The 24,048-nt window shown below is 36.2% G+C and overlaps 1 protein-coding gene across 1 annotated transcript in view; it reads left to right on the forward strand.

Annotated features, from left to right (window-relative positions):
* The first annotated feature begins 850 nt into the window (after positions 1-850).
* LOC131077550 (membrin-11) overlaps positions 851-24,048 on the forward strand; it is a 42,601-nt gene continuing 19,403 nt past the window's right edge. Inside the window, exons 1-3 of the mRNA XM_058015066.2 lie at positions 851-1,290; positions 12,419-12,539; positions 23,306-23,455. Coding sequence (XP_057871049.1) covers positions 1,025-1,290; positions 12,419-12,539; positions 23,306-23,455 — 537 coding nt within the window. The 5' untranslated portion in view covers positions 851-1,024. The remainder of the gene's footprint in view (positions 1,291-12,418; positions 12,540-23,305; positions 23,456-24,048) is intronic.

Below are 24,048 nucleotides of genomic sequence, written 5' to 3' on the forward strand. Positions count from 1 at the left end.
CATTGCACAATAAGATGCAATTGCTAGTTATTATTTTTATATAGATTACAAAAGACAAACAAATTTCTATTCAAAAAAAATACAAACAAATTTCTATTCAAAAAAAATACAAACAAATTTTTATTCAAAAAAAAATTAATTATAAAATTTTACAAATATTTATATGTATAATATTAATTTATATAAACACCATAAAAATACATAAAGATGAAATTGTATTTTTAAAATAATGAGAATAATTGAATCAAAATTTATGTGACTAGAAATGTTTTAGTAATTCCCACACCATCAACTAATTTTTTTTTCTTGTTATAACGAAAAATCAATTAAAAACATTTAACAAACTCAAATCCACATCTAGGCATAAACTAATTACAGTTTATTCCTGTTAAAACTTAAATAGGGGAGAGGACTCAGTAGTTGTGCACCCTAACTTCGCGCTTCTCAAAATCTTACGTGGAAAATTTTAAATCACTTTGAAATTTTTACAACAGCTTGGCAAGTCCCCTGCTTATAACTAAGGTTCCATGACCACATCATCAAATATGATGCCACATCAACATGCTTTTTGTCAAGGTGTCCAAAACAACCTCCAAAAAGTGAGATCGATAGGTGTGCAAAAGGGCACCAATACTCGTGCAACTGATGTGGCATCACATGATTGGTTACTTTTCACAACAAATAGTATATTTCACTCAATTATTGATACTTGTCATACAACTATTAGTGCAATGTTGTACAAAAATTGGACATTAAATTAGCAAATATGAAAGTATTTCAACAACTTCTATCACAAAACTTGGACACACTAGTGGTCCATTCCCCTAATCAATACTGTTTAATTGATTTACTGCAGCATATATTTGTAAAGATGTTTTTTTCTTTATGAACTGGCCTCGTACAATGTGCAGGTTGAACCGTTGATACACGTATTCTACACGTATTCCCAATTACAATTCTTGTTCTCAGCAAGACTATAGAGAGTTTGAATTTGAATTTGAAACACATTCGTGTAATTTTGTGAATGGGGGGTGGAAGTTTATCAGATGTGTATTCACAGGCGAGGCGTCTGCTATTAGAGGTCAGGGATGGATTAGAGAGGCTGGAGCGCTTGGAATCTCACTCATCGATTTCATCTCCCAGAGCAAGCGGACGGTCAAATGATGACTCTGCCCCCGACCTTGCGCAAACTCTCAAGCGCGACCTATCTCAGCTCCAGACATACAGTGCCGACATGGACAGGCTCTGGCGGTCACAAATGCCCAAATCTCAGCGGGATCTGTGGAAACGGTTAGTACCCTATTCAGTTTCAATGCCTAAAGATCGCTCTGCTTGCATGTCTGTTTGCAGGGTACATATGCACACCCTCAAAAACATATGTTACCCAATTCATTGGTGATTGCTGTAAATCATCCCATATAAATATCCATGTGTGTTTGATTGTTTATAAACTGGCATGCGTATAATACTCACACGTAATTGGTATTCAATTTTCGCATAATTTCCTGTTATCACTCTTTATTGGCCCTGATTTAGATGCCTGTCTCAAAATATATGGTCTAGGGAATGCTCTCACTCTAACATATATATGGTAGGGGTAGGCCCCGATGACGAGAATGAGATCTGGGTGGCACTTTCACAAAGTTACATAAGGTAGGATACAGGTCTAACATTGGGCAGCTGATAAGCCCTTCAGGCAAATGCTGGGGAAACAGGTGCAGATAGTATAGAAATACAAAACACAAAGCACTTGGGTACCTATGTTCCTCAATGATCAGTGTAGTTAACTTGCAAGAGAGTAGAAGAGTTGAAAAGGGAATTGGAGGTTGATATGTTGAAACAAACAAAAGGATGAAATAGCGGCAATATTTTCAATTAAGATGAAGATACCTGAGTGGGTTACATCCATTAATCCATATCTCAGAAAAATTTGGAGGAACAAGTAGCACATGAAGTTCCAAAGTTGCTGACACATTACGCACTGTATCCATAGCTTTTCCAATGGGCCTAAGAAGATAAGAAGCTAGCAGGACAACTATGAATGTACTCCTCAGTTACAGGAGATGTTAAAAGAACATTGAGAGCTAACTCCTGAATAGTTGAGGCATGAAGTCGGTTAAATGAGTTACAGGAGATGTTAAAAGATCATTGAGAGCTAACTCATGAATAGTTGAGGCATAAACTCGGTTAAATAAAAATACAGCTCATCATTCACCAAAATCACCAGATGCAGATAATCCATCAGGAATTGGTCAACCTTATGTTGCTCCTCTTGGTTTTTTATGGTCGAACCGATAAGTGCATTACACAATAGGACATATGCATGTACTTAGGATGACAAAGCCTTAACCCATGTGGCAAAAGGAGTAGAACTTGTGCTTGATCAACTGACATCAGAAAGGATGGGTTACTGTTGTGACGTATTCACACATCGCTCCATTATAAATGGGGACCCCTACTTTTTGCTTTCGAGGGTTTGATTTCTTGGTCTTTTAGGGTTTTGTTTGTTAGCCTTTGCCTTTTGAGTGTCACCAGGGGGATCACTAGGATGGCAGGCTTTGCTTGAGCTAGGGTGAGTCCACGGGGCCCCTGAATTAGGGTTTCTTTGAGAGTCTTCCTTAGGGCCTGGTTTTGCTCTTGTTGCTAATTGTGTCTTGTTTGGTGAGTGAGTATCATCCTTGAAGGTCTGAGTTAAGTCAAATTGGTGAGTGATGAAGTCTGGAATGTCATCCTGATCTTCAAATACCCTAAAATTTGTCTAAGTCTGGAATGTCTTCTTGATCCTGAAATTTGACTAAGTCTGGAAAACTGAAGAGTCCTCCAAAACCTAGATTTTGCATTATAACTCCCAGAGGTCCGAAACCACTCTCAAACATCCTGACAGTATATATGGAGTATAAGAAAGAAGAAAGATATAAGGAAATGTCACTTATACTTAAATGTTATATTCCATACATGAATCCTGACGGAGAGACCAAAATGTCAAATTTCGCCCTTGACCCTTCCAAAGGGTCCAAAGCGAATTTTTGCTCCTGACCCTTCCAAAGGATCCAAAGCGAATTTCGCTCCTGACCCTTCCAAAGGGTCCAGAGCGATATTCTCCGTAAGACATTCTACATTGCCCAAAGTCATGAACTAGCTCGGCATTTATGAAGGCAAAACATTTGTTTGGATGAAGAAATGTGAGAAATGAAATCCAGATTTGAGCCTAAATGTGAATTTCGCTCCTGACCCTTCCAAAGGGTCCAGAGCGAAATTCTCCCTAGACACCTTTTTTCTCCTTGTTTGCACTCAAACCTTGATTCCTTGGGCATGGTAAGGGCTGATTGACATATTCTTGCCTTAGGAAGTGATTTGAGATGTTTGAAAGTGTGGATTTTGTCCAAAGTATGAATTTCGCTCCTGACCCTTCCAAAGGGTCCAGAGTGAAATTCACCTTTTCCTCTATTTTGCTCTTTCATATGGCCAAGTTTTGGATTTTGAAGCATAGTTGAGGAGACTTGGATGCATGTTTGCCTTGGAGAGGAGGTTTAAGACTACAAAATGATGAAAATCAACCTAGAATGGAAATTTCGCTCCTGACCCTTCCAAAGGGTCCAGAGCGAAATCTTCCATTGGCCTTCTATCTTGCCTAAAATGATGAATAGAGTTTGAAAGGACCTTGAAATTGATCAAGTTTGAGAGAGAATTGGATAAATCAAGATTTTCGCTCCTGACCCTTCCAAAGGGTCCAGAGCTAAAATCCTTATACACCTCAATTTCTTCTTTGTCCAAACCAATTTCCTAGTTTTTAAGGCATGTTTGGAGGTGTTTTGAAATGTTCTTGCCTTAGGGGGTGATTAGAGTTGGGAAAGATGAAGGATTTTAGCCTAAAAGGTGAATTTTGCTCCTGACCCTTCCAAAGAGTCCAGAGCGAAATTCTTGAAAACACTCATTTTCCCCTTTGACAAGATCAGGACCCTGGTGGAGATGCAAGAAGAATGGTCTATGTTTGCCTCCCAAGGAGGATTGTAGTTGGAAGAATCAAGAATCAAGCTCAAAACATGATTTTGCTCCTGACCCTTCCAAAGGGTCTAGAGCGAAATTCATTATAACCTCATTTGCTCCCTTGTTTGGGCTTCAAACCTTGTTCCTTGGGTGGAGAATGATGTATTTTTGCCTTACAAAGAAGATTGGAGTTTAAAAGATGAAATATCAAGCCTAGAATGAGATTTTCGCTCCTGACCCTTCCAAAGGGTCTAGAGTGAAATTCTCCAAACCTCTCTTTTCCCTCAATTTTATGCCAAGTCTAGGGTGGTTCAAGGTGAATTAGGATTGGGAGTGTCCTTAGGTGTGACTTTGACTTGCTAGTGATTATCAAATTTGAAGGAATTGAGCCAAATCATGAATTTCGCTCCTGACCCTTCCAAAGGGTCCAGAGCGAAATTCCTAAAAACACCTACTTTCCTTGCAAATCAAGTCAAGTTTTTGGTTTTTATGACATGGATGGAAGTGGGAAGGTGTGTCCTTGCCCTTTGAAGTTGATTCAGGTTGAGAGAATGAGGAAATAAGCCTAAAACAAGATTTTCGCTCTTGACCCTTCCAAAGGGTCCAGAGCGAAAACCCCTAAAACCATCTTTTTCTCCAAAATTTGAGTGAAGTCAGGCCTAGACCAAGGTGAGAAAAGCCCTTTGGATTGCCTTGGAAAGATTTTTGACCATCAAAAATGTGAATTTTGAGCTAAAACTTGAATTTCGCTCTTGATCCTTCCAAAGGGTCCAGAGCGAAATTCTAGATAGGTCCTGTCCCTGGCTAGGTTTTTGAGCGAATTTTCCTTTTCAAGCCTTTTGAGGATCAAGCAAATGTCGCCAAGCTAAGAGATGGATTCAAATGAAGGACTCTAGAGGAAACAAAGTGAAAAGAATGGAGCTAGGTAGGAGAAGACAAGCAAGACATGGATTTCGCTCCTGACTCTTCTAGAGGGTCCAGGGCGAAATTCACAAAATCTCATTTTTCCTTCAAAATTGTGTTAGGTCAAATCAGTGATCAAGGTAGACTAGGCTTAAAAGATTGCCTCAAGCATGCCTTAGAGGAGGTTGTGAGTGAAAGAAGTGAGTGTTTTGTCCAAGATCAAGAAAATTCGCTCTTGACCCTTCCAAAGGGTCTAGGGCAAAATCCTCAATTTCACCTGATTTCCTCATGTTAAAGGTCAAAGCATGGATCCCTAGGCTTTGGAGGAAGGAAAATTATCATATGTTTGCCTTGGGAGGAATTTTGGAGTAAACAAGTGATATAATTATTCTGGAATGCAAAATTCGCTCTTGACCCTTCCAAAGGGTCCAGGGCAAAATTCTTATGGGGCCTGTCCCTGGAAAGAATCTTAAACAAACTTAATTTTGATGTCCTCTTGTTGATGATTTAAGGTAGAAAATGCTATGTTAGAATAAATATATTATGTGTCCTTAATCATCTTATGGTTTGTTTTGCAGATAAAAGAAGACCAAGCCAGGGCAGGGACGACCTCCTCTAGTCCAGCATCATCAAGGACGACCAATTCGCCAGCTAACTCCAGAACCTTCACTTTGCCGCACTAAGGAACCACAAGATGACAATGAAAGGCGTTGCCAACATTTCAAGGACGGGTACACCACCCATCCATCACGTCAAAGACAAAGGAGAATCAAATAAGGTCAGTGCAAGGGTCCGTTGAAGAAGCAGATAGTTTCAGAATAGTTAATTAAAGTTAGCTTCTCAGCATCATCAAATTGAACATCTACCAAGTTACAAGTGTCAGACAAGGTGGCATCCCAGTCATCACTCCTCCAGTCGGATTGGTCCACCTCAGCGTGTCCAGATTCAATGTACCTGATTCATCAAAGATGACACTAACTTCGATGTGCCTACCCCGGTTATCCATTGGTCGAATATTCTAGAGAAGACGTGTCCAAATAATGCAATTATTTCATTGGCTAGGATTGAGTTTGTTGTAATAAACCCTAATTAGGGTTTTCATTGTAAAATCTCGGCCATTGATCTCAAATTGATCTGAGCCATGGAATTGTATTGAGAGCATTATAAAAGGCTCAAGCTCTTCATTTTGTTAAGGGAGTTAATAGTGAATAGTGGGTTGATAGAGAATAGTTGGTTAATAGTTAATAGTTAGTTCATAGAGGTTAGAATAGATAGTAGTGAATAGTTAGAGAGTAGGAAATAGTTAGAGTAGAATAGAAAGAGAAGGCAAAGATTGTTGCCAAGACATTGTTGCAAAAGACTTGTAAACTTCATTGAAGAAATGGTGAATTCTATGTGTCGATTCAACAATTTGCATGGTCTCTATACTTCTCAAATTTGATTTCATGTTATTAGATGAGTGGAAGAAATGTGTATGATCGATGGTGAAATTTGTATATCCATACTACTAGCAGTTTGTTGATTGCAGACTTGCCTTGTGTAGTCAATTGGAATCATTCAGCTTAAGCTTAACTTCAATTGTTTCTTCTTCATCGATATGCATCAGCCTGATGGTGTCCATGTTTGTAGCGGTGATCTGAACATCATAAAGCTTTCCTCAGAAGATCTCACTAACCTTGTGGAGATGGTCCTGGAATGTCAAAGCAAGACTTAGTTAGAATTTCATCAAAGGTCATTCATTGCTATTACATTCTTAGTATTAGAAATAGATCCTGTTTCAACCCTTCTCCTTTTTCCTTTTTTTCAAAATCCAGAACCAGTAAAATCTCACGTTCCAACAATATCCAAAGCAAATCAGACGTTCAGGCAGACAAACATAAGTCCCCTTGTGATTCCAACAAAATCACATCATACCACGAGAAGCTTATCCACACATAGAGAACCTACATACATGAACCTTGGAGTTACTCCGACGGATCCTTCGGCGAGATCTTCAACAGTCGGGAAACTTTGTTCAAGAGAGGATAAGGTACCTTTAGGTATTTTATTTTGTGTTCGCATGTGCATAAAAAACACATCAACAGTTACCCACACCTTGGTCTGAAGTAGGAAATGTGACTATGGATGGCATGCATATTTTTGATGTTAAAGGTGAAGAAATGGAGTGGCTAAGCAGTTATAAGAACTCAACGCACTTGCTGCAGACAAGATAGAGAAAATAGTGATTGGTAGATTCCTGGCTTATAAGTGAGTGGAGAAATTCTATCTGGATCACATAGTTTACTCCTTCAGCCCTTTACCGAGCTTTAAGATTGCCAAAGCAAATATTCAGAGTATCCATCTGATTCCATACAATGTCTGCTAGGTTACCGGGTTCGCCTCTGGGCCCCCCTGGTACGGGTCTTGGTTCGACCGGGTCCATGGTACGGGTCCGGTTCGAACTGGGTTCGACTAGGGTTCGAAAAACCCAGAGGTGGTTCGACCTGGTCGAACCCAGTCAAACCCGGGCGGACCCAGGTCGAACTCGGGCGGCTGGGCGGCCGTAAAGTCAAAAAATATGGCAAATTTAATTTTTTTTTGAATTACGCCTTCTAAAAAGTGAAAGTTATAACCTAAAAGTGACTTCTAAAACATTTTATTCACTCATTTCACCTCATTTGTGTTGCAAACAAAAGTTTTATGAGAGCAGGGTGAAGAAAGGGTGAACTTGATGACTTGGAAATTGAGACAACTTATAGTGCAAGTGCAAGTGGCATTGGCTCATCTAATGTCAATGAGGAGGAGGAGGAGGAGGAGGATGAATTAGATGATCCATTTGATAATTAAACTTTAAGTTTATATTGTTGAAAGTTGAAACAATGATACTTGAATATTTTGTCATTTTGACATTAAACTTGATGTATATGATGCTATTATGGTATGATCATGATGCTATGATTACAAGTTTATGTTTGTTTTGTTGTTTATATGATGCTATGTGACATGCAAATTTTAATTCATGCTTATAGGCTTCACAAATATCAAAATATATATATATAAAATTTACATGTTTTTGTACTAACAAACCCAAACGATCCCAAACCCCTTTTCAAAATTTTGCCGTACTGGCGTACCAGGTTCTTCGAACCCGAACCTGTGCCCGAACCCGAACTGGTAATTTAGAATGTCTGAGGAAGAATGCGAAATTATACTTACTGTTACATATAGGTCAACCCCATAAGGTAGTTATAACTGATTTCGTCATCGTCACGGATCCTTGTCAGACTCAAGTCTTGAAAACAGCTGCAAGGAAGTTTTGCTTATTGTGTACTGGATCTTTCTGGCTATTGTTCATTTCTTGTAGTAAAGTTCACCACATGTTTTCTCTTGGGTTTCTTTTGTGATTTCTCTTCATTTCATTCTCGTCACTCTGCTTCCATTTTCTTGATTAGGTTTTCACTATTTCCGTGGGTAACTAATCCAGGATGAGTTTGCATAGCTACATCTAGAAGGCTTAGTCTTGTATGTAATCTTAGTTTTGCAGGGTAAATTTTAGTCAGAGGAACTGTAAGCGGGTACAGCCTCTAGGAGTCTCTCATTCATGTCTTCAATTTTTGAATTGTAATAGTTTTAACAATGACAACGTTTGTAGTTTGTTGACATTCAAAATCTATGTTTATGCCTCTTTTGTAATTAAAGGAATGCACCTTTTCTTTGTTTTATTAAAATTGGTATTTGGATGTCGGACCTAGCTTAGCTGCTCTGTGTTATTGGCATATTTGTTTCATGTCTTCGTTTTTGAACAGTGTTTTGACTTAGTTTCACCTATCAGGAACTTCTGATGTTCATCTGTTCACATGGTCTTGTATGTGGATTTACTGCACAGTAGCAGTCACATTTTTATTCATTATTGTTTTCTTTGTATCACATTCTAAAGCATCCAGCATCCCTTAGCAAGATTATCATTGCCTAATTGAATAAGGCTCTGATCATGAAGATGGAGACACATCAGAATTAGAATGAGTGAGATAAAAATTATGTTCCTCTGAGTTTCTGGGATGGCAAAAACTTTCCTGGGTTTTTGGGATTGCTGAAGGATGGCCAGGGGTTGACATTTTACGTATCTATATGTAAAAAAAACAAAGATATTTCTTAGAAACATATATAATAGCTTTTCAATTGTATATTAAAAAAAACATACTTTAAACATGCCGAAGTCCAAATAACATTAGCATCGTTGACATTGAATATTGAAGATTGACCATGGAATTGAACTCGAAAATCGAGTGACACCAAAGTACGATTCGGAAATTGTAAACTTGAATATCCAATTATTATATTATTTTTTTTTGTTGTTGCGCCAGTGGTATCCTTGCGACCCAGCCCAGCGCCCAACCCGCCTTACCTTGGTCTTACTTATTGCCAAGTTGGGGTTCAGGAAGGGGCGAGCTGAGGTGAGACTAATCCACTGGGGATGTACCAAGCCGCCCGTAAGCCAGGTGCATCAGGTGATTCTGGGCCTCGGAGTCGAACCTGAGACCAATGGGGAGCAAACCCCAAGCCAACTCTGCTAACCGTGCGGGCTCCAATTGTTATATTATTGATGAACAAAAAATAATTGTTTGATAATTCTTCCCCATCTTTTTTGTTTTTAATGACAGTCATTTTTCTTTTTTTTTAAAACAACCGGTGTTGTTGAGAATGTCCTTGATATCCCAGTGATGGTAGGATGTCCTCAAGTACCCTTCTGTCTCAGGGATGTAAGGAAAACGAGCAGACAATATGGAGATGTGGGGTGGACATTCCCTTCATATCTATGATGTTTGCAATGGCCCAATAAGATAGTGGCAGTGTACCTCTAATAAAGAGCTTTTCAAGACAAGCTTCTTCTGCCTATATTGTGGTTAAGTCCCTGAAGGATAATTTGGTGTCTTTCTGGTCAGTAATGGGAGCAGTTGTCCCTGTCATCGTAGAATAAGAGCACCTGGCTGTGCCCATTGACAAGGACCTGATTCTATGTCCAAACATCACGTGCCAGCAGGTGTGATCGCATCACCATGTGGAACATTGGATAAAAATGAGTTTATTCTCATCTTAGATTTGTTAGGATTAAGGTGCCATCAATCTTGTGAATCCTATGTATTTAAGAACTCCTAATATTGTTTGTCAATTATTCATAAGGGGAGGGATTTATCATCAGTGGTAATTATCTTTTACCATTAGGGTTTTGCTGGTACAGTAATCAATTTTTATTGGGGATCGGTAGTAAATTGCCATTTACCATAAGTGAATCTTGAAAGTTAAGGTTGTTTTGGACACCCAACTCCCTTGAGGTTGTTTCGGATGGTTATAACATGTCCACTTGAAGATGATAATCACCTTGCGAGATAGGACAAATTAGGTGTCCATAAGGACAAATTAGTTGTCCATGTGTAAGAGGTGAGTAATGAAGTTACAACCAATATTGTTTCATGCATTAAATGCTTGGATTTAGCCAAGGGAGGCATTCTGATATGATAATAAACTTGGTGCCTACATCTAGTAGTGGGAGTTGGTGCTTCTATTAGGTTGGTGTGCCTACAAATTGAGAAGAGGGAATTGGTGCTTCTTGTGGGTTGGTGCCTACAAATATTGTAAAAGACACACACACACACATATATAACTATTTGCATTTAGTGCTGTGGTTTTCTCCTACATTGGGTTTCCACGTAACATTTGTGTTTTTGGTTTTCTTATGTGTGTTGATTTTTAAAGTATTGAAATTTCATTTATTCAAGTGTCGAATTGAAAAAGTTTATTGTTATACTGGTTCACCCCCGCCTCAGATGTCTAGATGCTAGACAGGTTATAATTCTCTTACCTTGTTATAATTATTGCATATTTACTAATTTCATTGAGATATATTAATCCAGATAGGTACTCTTTGCTTTGATGTAATAATCTAGTTCAAATACACATAGAAACAATTCACAGAAAAGATTCTCACAACAGCTATACATACATACATACATTCACACACACACACACACACACACACACATATATATATATCTGACTCCTTTGAAGCACCTAAGCTCTTTGTAGTATGCCAGCTGAATACCCGTCAATCCTGAACATTCAGCTCAATCTTTTTGTTGCCCTGCAACACTGACTGTTTTCTGAGTGTTTCCATCCTTAAGAGATCAAACTGATACACCTGAGGTTTTTGCCCCAAGTTGCAAGCTGCTGTAGCAGCTTCACTTCCCTGTAACAAAATGGAATTTTTGAAAGACATCTTTCCTCTTCTCCCAGTGCTTCCTGTAATCCATTTATGTGATCCTAGATCAGTTTCAATCACTCCTAACTCGGTGGCAGCTAAGAGAAATGTTCATCCTCAATTACTGGTTTTAACAAAAGCTGCTGAAGGATCAACTAATGGCACACTGCTCGAAGAATTGATAGGAACTATAAGTCTTGTCTGTCACTTCACTGAAAATCACAAAGACAGCCACTCCCAAACAGAAGTAACTACAGTCACCTTATTCTCAGTCCTATACTTCAACTAACTGAACACTGACCCTATCTAACTATTGTTAGAATACTCAGCCACTCAGATGAAAGGCTCAGTCACTTCACAGCTGGTAGACACACAGATACAGCTGCCTTATTCCAAACAGAGACATTCCCAACTGAAAACTGAAAGTAACCTCCCACATAATTAATTCTTACTCACTTGGCTACAAATTAAAAGAATGGGATATTACATTAGAGGCTAAATATTGTTTGTAGTTGTGAAAATTGTTTCCATGCTTAACCCATTTCAGGTATAGATTCAAGTTCACTTGGCTCCTCTGTCTTCCTTAAATGTTTTTCCCACATATGCAGGGAATGTGAACACCATTTTGGTTTTTCTTCAATTGAGGTTTGATTTACAGATCTATTGACAGCTTTGTTAAAGTGATTGCTAAAATCAAATCTGAATTGCTGCTGTTTTGTCTTATTATTCTAATTTCTTTGATTTAATTTTTATATGCATTATTGTTTCATTTCACATCTTATGTTTCTTTTTGTTATTTCCTTCGATTTACATATGCCAAAATTTCTATTTTGGCCAGTTCTAATTTTCATAATGTTTTTTAGTACTGTCCTTTGCTTCATATCTTCCGTCTCTGCCTGATTCATATTTGGTTCATTCAATACCCAAATACGCTATACATTATATTAATTTTAGTGAACTAAAAAGTAAGTCTCCTATCTACTTCAAATTGTATCACTTTTATGTTGAAATGTCTGTTGACCATATTTCTCATCCATTAATGTAGAGTCGTGAAAGAAATAGCACAGGGTAGCACTTAACATATCAATAACTAAGACTTTAGCCAACCCATTTTAAATATTTCCATGTGATATGCTAATGCTGTTGATGCTCCATCACAATGTCTAGAATGCAATACAAATCCTTTTTTGATAGCAGAGCTAGTTGATTTAGTTTTTATGAGGACAAAACATTCAAAACACAGTTATGACCTAGATATGGAGACCTTTTACATGAGTTGTCTTGTCTGTGCAGAAAGTTGGAGCAAGTAACAGAAGAAGTTGACTCTTTGAAGTTTGCTCTAGATAATTATCTTTCTCGGCGTCACAGACGTCAGATGGAAGTAAAGGAAAGGGCAGAGCTCTTGCAAAGAGTGGTGAGTTACACTTATCTCCCTGGTTATTTGTTCTCTAGTTAAAACGAAATCCTTCTGAAGCTTTGGATTGGTTTTGGGGAGTTTCTTTCTGCTTCAAGATACATTTGAAATCAATTTTAAGATTTCTGAGTTCACCATACATTTGAGTTTAGATCTGCCAGCAAACCTGTGAGTCTGTTGGACAGTCACAGTCTGCTGGTTAATGACTGAATTACAAATCCATATGGGATCTCTGAAATATGGAAATAGAGAAAATGGTCCAACCTTCCAGATGGCCTGTTGTAAACTTGTCAGCTCCCCTTTTTAACAATGGTAAGCTGCCCTTTCCATTTTGTGGCTATTGTAATCTCACAGTTCCTATATGCTGTCTGCAATTCATCATTGCATTGCACTTGTGTATTAGAACATAGCATTCTCATCAATGATTGGTTTCCTCCTTTTTGTGTAGACTTGCCTAAAAATGTTTTCAAAACACGACAATTTTTTTGGAATGGTAAGGACTGGGCATTATTAGAATATTTAATTATTATTTAATTAGTATTTTAATGATCATTATTGTAATTTTTTGCTTTATTTAGTTTTCTATTTTTGGCTTCTTTTTTTAGAAGTGGTTGTTTCTTTATTAGAAACATCATTGTTTGTAATCGCCTATTTAACCTACTCTCTGGTTGAATAAAGCTATTCAATTATTTTCCATGGAATCAGAGCAGGTGATAAGCCTCTAAAAATTTCTCGTGCCCTAGCTATCTGGAAATAATTTCCAGAAATTTTTAAGTGATTTTTTTATGAAATAATATTTAACATTTGATTTCCTTTTCACTGTGAAGCAATGTCTTTCTCATTCACAACTATCATTATTTGTTGTCACAATTAGGCCTAAAGAAAACTAAGAAGCAACATTGTAGACACCTCATTCATGAAAATAGTTATCTCGATCATTTAAACTAAATCCCGAGTTGCCACCTTTTTGCATCTTTGTAATGGCCCCCATATCATAATTCAAAGTAACCTCATTTCTTTGCAAGTGTATTCTATCTAGTGCAGACGAATGAACGCAATAATTATGAATTAAGCACTTGGCTTCTTTTTGCATCAGGAGGCAAAATGATGGATAGTCTTATGATCATGATGAAAGGGGAAGCTGACATAAGTTGTTGATAATGCTACTACGACCAAAACCCATATATCTTATTCCATTTAAACCAATTAAAACCTTCAATTTAATCACTTTCATGAATCAATCTACAAAAACTAGAAGTGTTAAAATTTCTCAAACCAGAAGGCTTCTTGACCTAGAAACTTACAACATAGCATTAATGTGCCACTCTTGGGTAGTTAATGTGTCGGTTGGTTGACGGTTGTGTTCCTCTCGGCAACCGTTGGGTCCTTTAAATATGTTGTGTGCCGTCAAGGAAGGTAGTAGGATAGGGTTGGATCAATTGTAATCCTTGGCCGGCCATCTTTGGTCTTCTTCTTTGTAATAATTTCACATGCGAATAAATATATATTTTACTCCTGTATCTAGTATGCATAGTTATCTGTATTATTATTTCTTGTATTTAATATATCAGATATAGCAGTAAACAACCATCCCATAAAAGGATTTTGCATCATCTTGAACTGATCTCAACATATAATTGTTTTCATAATTTTTTGCAGGTTGCATTCCTCCTTTCTAAAGGCTGTGATGGAAACGGTGGATCTTTTGCTTCAAAGTGGCAAGAGAATGAGTTTTTAAGGATGATTGGAGACCTCTTACATTAAGAACTATTCCACACAAGAACTCAAACACCAAAATTTTAAAATTTGTCAAGTTTAAAAACAGGGCTAACAACTGAAAATTTTCACGAGCTTGAAAATACAGAGTATGGAAATGACTTATCAAATGTCCTTTTGACTTGCATGTAGCCACAATTTGGAAATGATTATGAAGAAAGAGGATTGCAAGATGAATGCTGTGTAATTTTTATTCCCAGTTGGTGCCTTGAGGCTTCAGATGATGATTTTCATTGTGGAGAAGTTATTCTTATTCATCCATCACCAATCATTGAAGAGGAAAGTTCTGTTGATGAAATCAAAGCTTAACTAACTACTGAGCAACCTTTTATTGCCATGACTATTGGAGAGGCAACTGCAACTGGTCCGCAAGTGAACCCTTGTAGATATCTTCTTTTCCTTTAGAAATGAAGACCATAACCTTTGAGGACATTGATGAACTTTCAATTAGTGGTACAGTTGAAATGGAAGTTAAAGATGTGCTCCAAGCGAAAGAGGATGAATCATCAAGCATCCACTCCTTATCATACATGTGACTTGAATATGAACTTTCAAATTTCATGAAGTGTATGATGGCGAAGAATCATTGGGACAAGAAAACACAGAGAGCCATTTAGAAATTGTTGAACAGTTTGAAGATAAAGGCCATCAAGATAAATCAACAAATGTCCTCATCTCGATGCAAGTTTAATCTGTGTTTTGTGGGGCATTCAAAGTTCGAAGAAATCCTCTTTTTGAATCTTCTGATCAAGTAGACACCCCTATATTGAAGGATATTTTTGAGAATTGTACCAACAATGAAGCTAGGAAAGAGGCAATAGATGATCTAATGAAGGAATCCAATGAAGTTAATTGTCGATGACTGTATCCCAAGTTGGTTCTTGAAAGCTTCATATGATGATCTCCTCTATGGAAAGTGTCTACATCAATCCTTTGTTTTCAGATGAACACATTTCTACAAATGATTCCCAAGATACAAATGTTCTTTCTTCTTGATTTTCATATCTAATGGAGAAAGAAGTCTCCAAATTTCTCTTAATAAAATAAGAAAAAATATAATATAAAGGATGGTCCTATGCTCTTGGAAGTTGATATTCAAAAACCAGATTCGTCATTAGTGCAAGCTTATCCATATCACAAGTTATAAGAGGGATGTCCAATTTGTGGCTTGATTTCTTCTAATCCAACCAATCAGAAGAATGTTGAAATAGAGGATATTGGTATGCTTGACAAAATGCCAAAATTATGACCAATAATGTTCAAGGTGGTACCAATGTTATCCAAGAGAGCTCAGAGATTTATGATGAGATATGGTTGTTTGATCTAATGTTCAAAAATATTTCTCATCTCACATATGTTTGTCTGGTCAATCTACTGAGCTTGTAGGTGCTACACAAATACACTTTTCTTTTTTACACAGGTGCCTATTTCTCTCAGCCTATTGATGGCTTTGTATTATCAATTTGGAGCAGCCTAAGGTAGGGGTACCTACCATGTACATATTTTAGATATAAGTTTTCTTTGTCTGTTTGCTTGATTTTGCGTTCCATTTTGGCTGGTCTCTATTCTCTCCAATCAGTCTATTTTGTCACTTCCCTTTGATTTTGTTTCCCAATGGGTAATGTAGCGATTTGTTGAGATTCTAGATTCTTGCTACATGCTTTGTGATCCTTGTCTCAAGTTAGAGCCAGCTGTTAAACTTGTTTTTAAACTTGGGAAATTTTTGAACTTTTGGTGTCTGAATTCTTGTGTGGGATAGTTCCTGGTTTAAAAGTTCTCGAGTCATCCACAAACGATGAGTTGTGATCCTTGTCTCAAGTTAGAGCCAGCTGTTAAACTTGTTTTTAAACTTGGGAAATTTTGAACTTTTGGTGTCTGAATTCTTGTGTGGGATAGTTCCTGGTTTAAAAGTTCTCAAGTCATCCACAAACGATGAGTCTCTTGCCAGTTTGAAGAAAAACATTCACCATTTCCATCAAAGCCTCTAGAAAGGAGGAATGCAGCCTACATAAATTACAAAAACAATTAAATCAAAATTGATGCAAGATGATGCAAAATCCTTTTATAGGATGGTTTTTAGTGCTATTTTGGCTGATGGGGAAATTTTTTAGCTCAAGACAGCTTTCAGTTTGTGAGATGTTAAAGCTTTAACTTTTTGCTAGTCAAGTTGCGAAAACGACAAAATTGAAGGTTTAGTGGACAAAAATTTATAAAGCTTTTTTGAGGTTATGAAATGATGCTTATGATTTTTCACAAGTTGTAATTTCAAATTAAGTTTTGAAAGCTGTGAATTGAACCCAAAGTACCAATGAAGAGAAGTTGAAAGGTTTTAAAACTTGACAGAGGTTATCAACCTCATCTAAGTTGCTAATGAAATTTATGAAAATATTATTAAAAGATGGCAAAAGGAACATTGATTTTATTGGCACTCTCACACAAGTTATCAACCAGCTACAAAAGAGGGATGCAAATTATGGACTAGTTCGAAGATGTAGATGGAAAAAAGAAATGCATAGTTATGAACTTGTGAGAGGAGACCAAAATGCCGATTTGAGAAAGAAATGCAATAGTTATGTGCTTGTGGTAAAAGCTATCAACACTTTTACATGAGTTCACAATTTCTATTGAAATTCTGATTGAGAAATTTAAATGAATGAATATAAGGTTGGCGATGCAAATTTTTATTGACAATCTAACATTTGTTGGCAATCCTCCATTGAACATCGAATAAAAGCAAATATATGATACTGGGAACTTTTACCTTTGTGGGAAACTCATCTCTAAATGCCTCGTCAATATTTTTCATAATGGTAATTAATTGTCTCGACATTGCTGGTGAAATTGGTGAAATGTCATTATACATAAATGGTAAGGAAATAGTTATATCGATGCTATTGTATAAGTAAATAACTTCATTCAGAATAGTGAAAAAGACTTGACTGGTGATATGTATGAGTTATTAACTTTATTGAAATTACTGAACAATACTTTATCAATGGCTCCATTCACGTTGACAACCATTCATGCAATTCTGACAAAGTTTTAAATTTTTTGATAAGAAGGCAATGACTAAAGTAGTTATAGTAACTATCGAGAACCAAAGTAGTTATAGTAAGTATTGAGGAAACCATCACTTGGGAAGTGTTTTTGAGGCATGTGAATTGTCTGATTGAAATGCCTCAAAGAAATGCTATCTCATGGAATTCATGATTGCAGGATATGCACAAAATGGATTTTTGAAAGGCTTTATAAATTTTCTGCAATCAGAGGTACAAATCCAGAATCCTCGACCTCTGCCACTATCCTCACTATGTGCGCTAGAATGGGAACTCTAAATCACAGTGTATGGATATCATTAAGGCATGAAGTATCGATAAATTTTGTCAGATATTGTAGTTGTTCTTCACTGGTAGAAAATGTGCAATGCATGCCAGCCGTTTGACACAATGCCTCAAAGAGATGTTGTCTCACATGCAATAATTGCAGGATATGTGCAAAATAGATTTATTGCAAAGGTGATAAAGCTTTCAAGCAAAAGCATCTGACAAGCATAGAAGTATAGACAGAGCACAGGAACAAATTGACAAAATGGCTTGGAGAGATGTGAAATGTAACGTTGTTGGGTATGTGCGAAATGGATTTGTTGAAAATAATTTAGAAGCTTTCGAGCAAATGCAGATGGTGCGCAAGAGAATGATGAAAGAAGAATTTAAAAAGTGACTGAATGTAGCTGGGTTAAAACCAGAAAATGATACACGCAAGTAACAAATCACATGTATAGAAAAGAGATTCGCACAATAGATGCAAAGTTGTAGAAATTGGCTTGACAAATGAAGACAGCAAGAACCTTCAAATATGTTCTCAAAGAGATGTCATCTCACATGCAATAATTGCGGGATATGTGCAAAACAGATTTATTGCAAAGGCGATAATAGCTTTCAAGCAGAAGCATCTGACAAGCATAGAAGTATAGACAGAGCACACGAACAACTTGACAAAATGCCTTGGAGAGATTTGGAATGTAACATCGTTGGGTATGCATGAAATGGATTTGTTGGAAAGAATTTAGAAGCTTTCGAGCAAATGCAGATGGTGGGCAGGACAATGATGAAAGATAGAAGAATTTATAAAGTGCCTGAATACAGCTGGTTTAAAACTAGAAAATGATACATGCAAGTAACAAAATACATCTACAGAAAAGAGTTCTGCACAATAGATGCAAAGTTGTAGAAATTGTCTTGACAAATGAAGACAGCAAGAACCTTTGAATACATTTTGATTGCTACGCTGCATCTAAATTCAGTGCTGTTATCAAAGATGTGAACTGTTTCCAACATTTTAAACACGGTCAACATTCTTGTGGGTCAATATTAGATTACTGACAATGCTAAATAAAACAATCTGAAAAATAGGCCTGCATTATTATAATGCGCATTGCATGGATTACCTTTTATTAATAAAGGGACATCCATCAAAGCATAGGGAATGCTCTGGTCAACATGCACACAAAATGGAAGCTTAGACTTGGTGCATTAACTAGTATGTGAATTGTTTGATAGGATGCCTCCTCATTGAATGCAATGATTGCAGGATCTATGCAAATTTGGAGAAAATAACTCGACAAATGGAGGCAAAAGGGTATTTTTGGATTCAAGACATCTACTCAAATCTGTGGGAAAGAAGGAAAAATAATTATTTGTTTGTTGCAAAGTGAAAAGTTAGCAATTGCATTTGGTTTGTTAAATATCACCAATGTTCTTTGAAGATTACTGGTGATGCTAAACAAAACAATCTGAAAGATAGGCTTGTGTGCACTGCATCGATGAAGTGACATTCATCATAGCATTACTAAAGGGAAAATTTGTAGTCAAGGTTACAGGATGTGCACATAACAGATTTATTAAAAAGACTTAAAAACTTTTGTGCGAATGGGATTGGCTGTTATGAGCATTATAATAGTATCTACTGCAACCAGAGATTCAAAACAAGAGTCAAGTAATGTGACACAAGAAATAGTATTTGGCTCGTTCTCGAGGGTTTTTATCTCTCTAGATTACAGATTATAGAGGAGAAGGGTTTTAATGCATGACGGTTTTAAATACTTAAATAACATTAATTCTCATGGAGAAAGACAAGAACTTTGCAAGAACTCATGTCTATGAGGGTTTGCTACAATGTATGTAAAACAGGTTTGATTTGGTGGTTATTGAAATTTTTTAAGTTAATGCCATCATCTAAAATATCATGGCTTTGCATTCAATCAACATGAGTAGGATGAGAACTTTGTACTGGCTAGCCTTCATGCAGGTTAATGTTGGAATGCTCTATAGGTTAAGATCAATGAATATAGAGGTCCACATGATATCAGTGTAATAGGAGGATTGTGCCTACCTCCATTATGTTCATGCAATAAATCTTCCATTTTTGCAAAGATACTAATGTCAATGAAGGAGTTTGGAAAGATAGATGGTGATTTTTAGATATGATTTGACTTGATGCCAATTAACCAAGACAACGATTATGTAGTTATATGTAGGGAAAGAGACTATTTACCTCTTGTGCTATTTTGGTTGTATCATAGAATGAAATACTTAGAAAATGCTGTTGGGAGTCATCTATATACATGTATTGCTAGACATACATGAAATACTTAGAAAATACTTGGAGGTAAAGATACTTTCAAGACGTACGAATCAAGACGTATTGCTAGACATACATGGAATACTTAGAAAATACTCAGAGACACATTCAAGACATACGAATCAAATGCATTCTTTATTCTTTTTGAAAACATACTTTTATGTGTTTAAACTTGAACATTAAATGTCAAGGTATTGATTGTCAAAGAAATTAAAACTGAAAACAATTATTCTCAGTTTTCCTCTCATTGAGCTTGATGTATATTCAAAGTTTCAATATGTGTGTGTGTGTGTGTGCCCATGACCAAAGACATGCATTTAGTGACATCTTTTATATTATAGTCTTTGTGTGTTTAAACCTGAACATTAAATGTCATGGTATTGATTGTCAAAGAAATTAAAACAGAAAACAATTAATCTTCTCATTTCCTCTTGTTGAGATTGATGTATATTCAAAGTTTATATATATATATATATATATTAAATTTGGTGTATCTAAGTACCCGTCAAAAAAAATGTTCTAGTACCAGTATCTGTCCTCCTTACCAATGTTAATCTCTTGTACTGGTACCTGTACCAGTCTCCTGGCTACTATGATAATGATGCATTAAAACCACAGTATTTATGTTTAATAAGTTACAACCACCAATGCAACTTCCCCATGCCATATTGCAATGTAAGAAAAGGCCATACACGTATGCCTTATCCCCTAATTCCTTATGAAAATTGTATATGCTGATGGAAGAGAGAGGTCTAAGGGCTTTACATCCTACTGAAATCTGCCCAAGCCTTACACCATGCCTCATCTCTTTGGCCTTAGTCCATATGACTGGTGGGCATATCATCTATGTATGCAACTTCAGCTCATCCAGCGCATGTTCAAAGCAGCAATTTTGACATAATAAATTAAAATAGAGGTAAAACACACTAAAACAGCTTTTTAGATTGTGGACGTTGCTTGTTTGTACGTTGATGCTATTAGTAATTATGATAGAAAAATAGATTCTTCATCGAATTCCCTTATTTAATGTATGGGTTAGTGCTGTCAAGGAAAGAGCAGATGATATAAGAGGGATATTATTCAACATTAAATGAGTCTACTAAACGATGTTGATATTATCAGTTCATATTGCTGACGCCAGGAAGATGATGTTGGTCAAGCTCAACAAATTAGTGCCCCAAATTCTAGATTGATCCTCAAAATGACCTTTTTTCTTCATAGAAGTACATGTATTAAATACATTTGTGCTGGCATGTTGGTTAAAATTGGTATTATATTTCCTTATTTTATTTTGTCTCAAAAATTGAAAAGTATTTTCTTTTTTTTTCTGTAAATTATAGTCATGTTACCATAGAAAGCTCACAGCATGTATATTGACATGGTTTAACTTCAATAATTTTATTCATGATTTTGCCTTGGGTATCAATTTACTGAGTGTATACAATTTTTTTCTAATTTTTAAATATCTTTTCATTGCTGGGCCATAGGGGATGGCTGGCTTTCCAACACCACCTCCTCCTTCTTTTTGGCTGTTTTGGAAATGCTCCATATCTTTTTTTTTTATTGTGGATGGCCCTGAGGATGTCTCGTAGCCATCCCTGCATCCCCAAAATGTTCCAGGGGCGGGGGCGTCTGGATTTTCCCAGGTGACATGTCCCTGTAGAACATTGGTTTTTTACCTTAATTTGGTTTGAAATAATATAAACAGCAATTTTTCCATAATTTTATGAAATTTTCAGCTTTTTTTATTTCCCGTTTTCCCCCTTGTTTCCCCTATTTAAGTCTTGGGTGATTGAATTAAACTTATACATTTTGTTTGCTGAGTCAATCCTGATCCCGATTAATGCTATCATGCTTTATCCCTTTGTTTCTATTCCCTTAGCATATAAAACTTAACTAACATAGGTTATAAGATGTATGGTGAAAAAACAAGAGTTAAGTCTTCCTCAAGGGAGCTGTGTGGCCATCCTTGTATGCTTAGATCATTTGAGAATCTTAAAAATTATCAAATTTATTCTTGTGTGCTGCTTGAGAAGTGTTGGGAGGAGTTGCGTTCCTGTCTGAGATTGAGATTTATGGCTTGAGATCATAGTTAGCAGGTTTAGCTGTACTTGCCACAGATACGATCAGAATCTGAGCTTTTCAGGTCAGCTGAACTGTTTTGGACTGAATTTGAACATGTTATTTTTGCTAAATGAAAAAAATGCATAAAATTATTAAAAATAGCAATTGAAAGAAATACCCAACAGATCTTCTGTATGGAATACCTGAATGGTATGCTGCTATTCTGATGGGTATACATGTTAGAATGTCTTTTTCTGTTTTGTTGTCACAATACTTAATGGTGTAACTAATGGAATCAGTTAGTCATACCAATGAAGCTTCTCACCCATGGCTCATATAGTTGGTCGATAATAAAAATAATTCTTACCCATAGATTTACATTTGCTCTTGTCATCTATGATTAATTTTATGGTTCAGAGGCCTAGCAGCATGATCCTCATTGTGTTAATGGTGGCATGAAACCTATTAAATTATTAATGTAGTTTTAACCAGGCTTATCTCGATTGTTGAGGTTCATAGAACTGTGTAAATATGGAAATTACATAAACATGGAATAGTACAAATTTTATGAGCACAGAATGTGGATTCAGGAATATGCATAAATCCAATGGGGAGGCTGCACAGAGGAGGTGTAGAACAACCCTGTTTGATTGATTTCTGAACTTTTACAACATGTTCATGGTGATATGGTTTAAAGTGACTAGAAATGCTTTTCTTTTTCATTGTTGATTATTGCTCCATCTAATTTTCTTTTCTTTCCATAGTTTACTTTTGAATATTAATTATTATTTATCTCATTTATTAATATTGAAATTTAGAATCTTAAAGTAGGCCTAGCATATTCTACTGAGTTTATGGTAGGCAACAATATCCATCGTTATACTTATCCATTTAACTACTTCCTGGGCTACTGATTTTCTCTAATCTATTCCTGTAGGAAGTTTTTTTGAATATAGGAAAGATAGATTTGTAAAATACGATGTAAAATTAATGCAATGACCTTGTTGCCTTTTAATTGCTGCAAAGGGAGAAGATTCCTGAACACAGTTTCACTCCTGTATTAAGAAAAACTTAATTCTATCTTACATTCCCCATTCATTTCATGCGCTCTTTCATTCATTAAATTTATTTGTTTGATGCCCATTTATAAGTTCTAGATAATATGATTGGTTATCTAGAAAGAAATAATATAGACAGATAGACTTTAGCATTGAATACATCTGAAAATTTTCCCCTTCTAAGTCAGATTTTATATATTCTGATATAGTGCTTCATCCTTTTAGTAGAATGGGGACTCTGCTCGTGTATTGCAAAATTTTGACGTGGAAGCACAAGCCATGCAATCGGCTCAAAATTCGTCATCCATGCTTGATGAGGCATATTCTACAGGGATAGCTGTTCTATCTAAGTATGCAGAACAAAGAGACCGCTTGAAGGTAATTACTGGTGTATTTGTCTTTCAAAATTTCTAGCAGATTCTGTGTACATATTAAAGTTAACGAGCTGCACTATTTGGGGATTAAGTACTTTGTATGTAAAGTCTTGCACTCTTTAGCATAGGATAATGTTCACTCGTTTTGACCAGCTCTATACTTGAGTTTTTGTTCCTGCAAAATGGATGAGTGAGTTGTAATTACAGCTACCATAGGTTATTTCTTATATCTTATGGCAATAATAGTCTAGCTATACTTATATAGATGAATATTTTAGCACTATCAAAGGACCATTAATGTTCAAACTTATTAAACACAATGCTATTTACTGTAACCAGGATAAGTTATTTTAATGATCTTTATTGCAAAGTGTAGGTTATACTCTTAGTCACAAGGTTTGCCGAATATCAAGCAAAAAATTTGAAATCCAGCAAATTTCATGAAAATCTTGTAAAAATCGTTTGCCAAAATTCATACAGAAAAAGGCTGAATCTTGTTTATTAAAATATATTTAAAAAATGTAGTTCCAAATATGTTTTATGATATTTTCACAATCTATTTCATTCAAAACCCATGGGAACAATCTAGAACAGTGA

The sequence above is a fragment of the Cryptomeria japonica genome, chromosome 6, assembly GCF_030272615.1.
Source record: "Cryptomeria japonica chromosome 6, Sugi_1.0, whole genome shotgun sequence".
NCBI classification, from domain to species: Eukaryota; Viridiplantae; Streptophyta; class Pinopsida; order Cupressales; family Cupressaceae; genus Cryptomeria; species Cryptomeria japonica.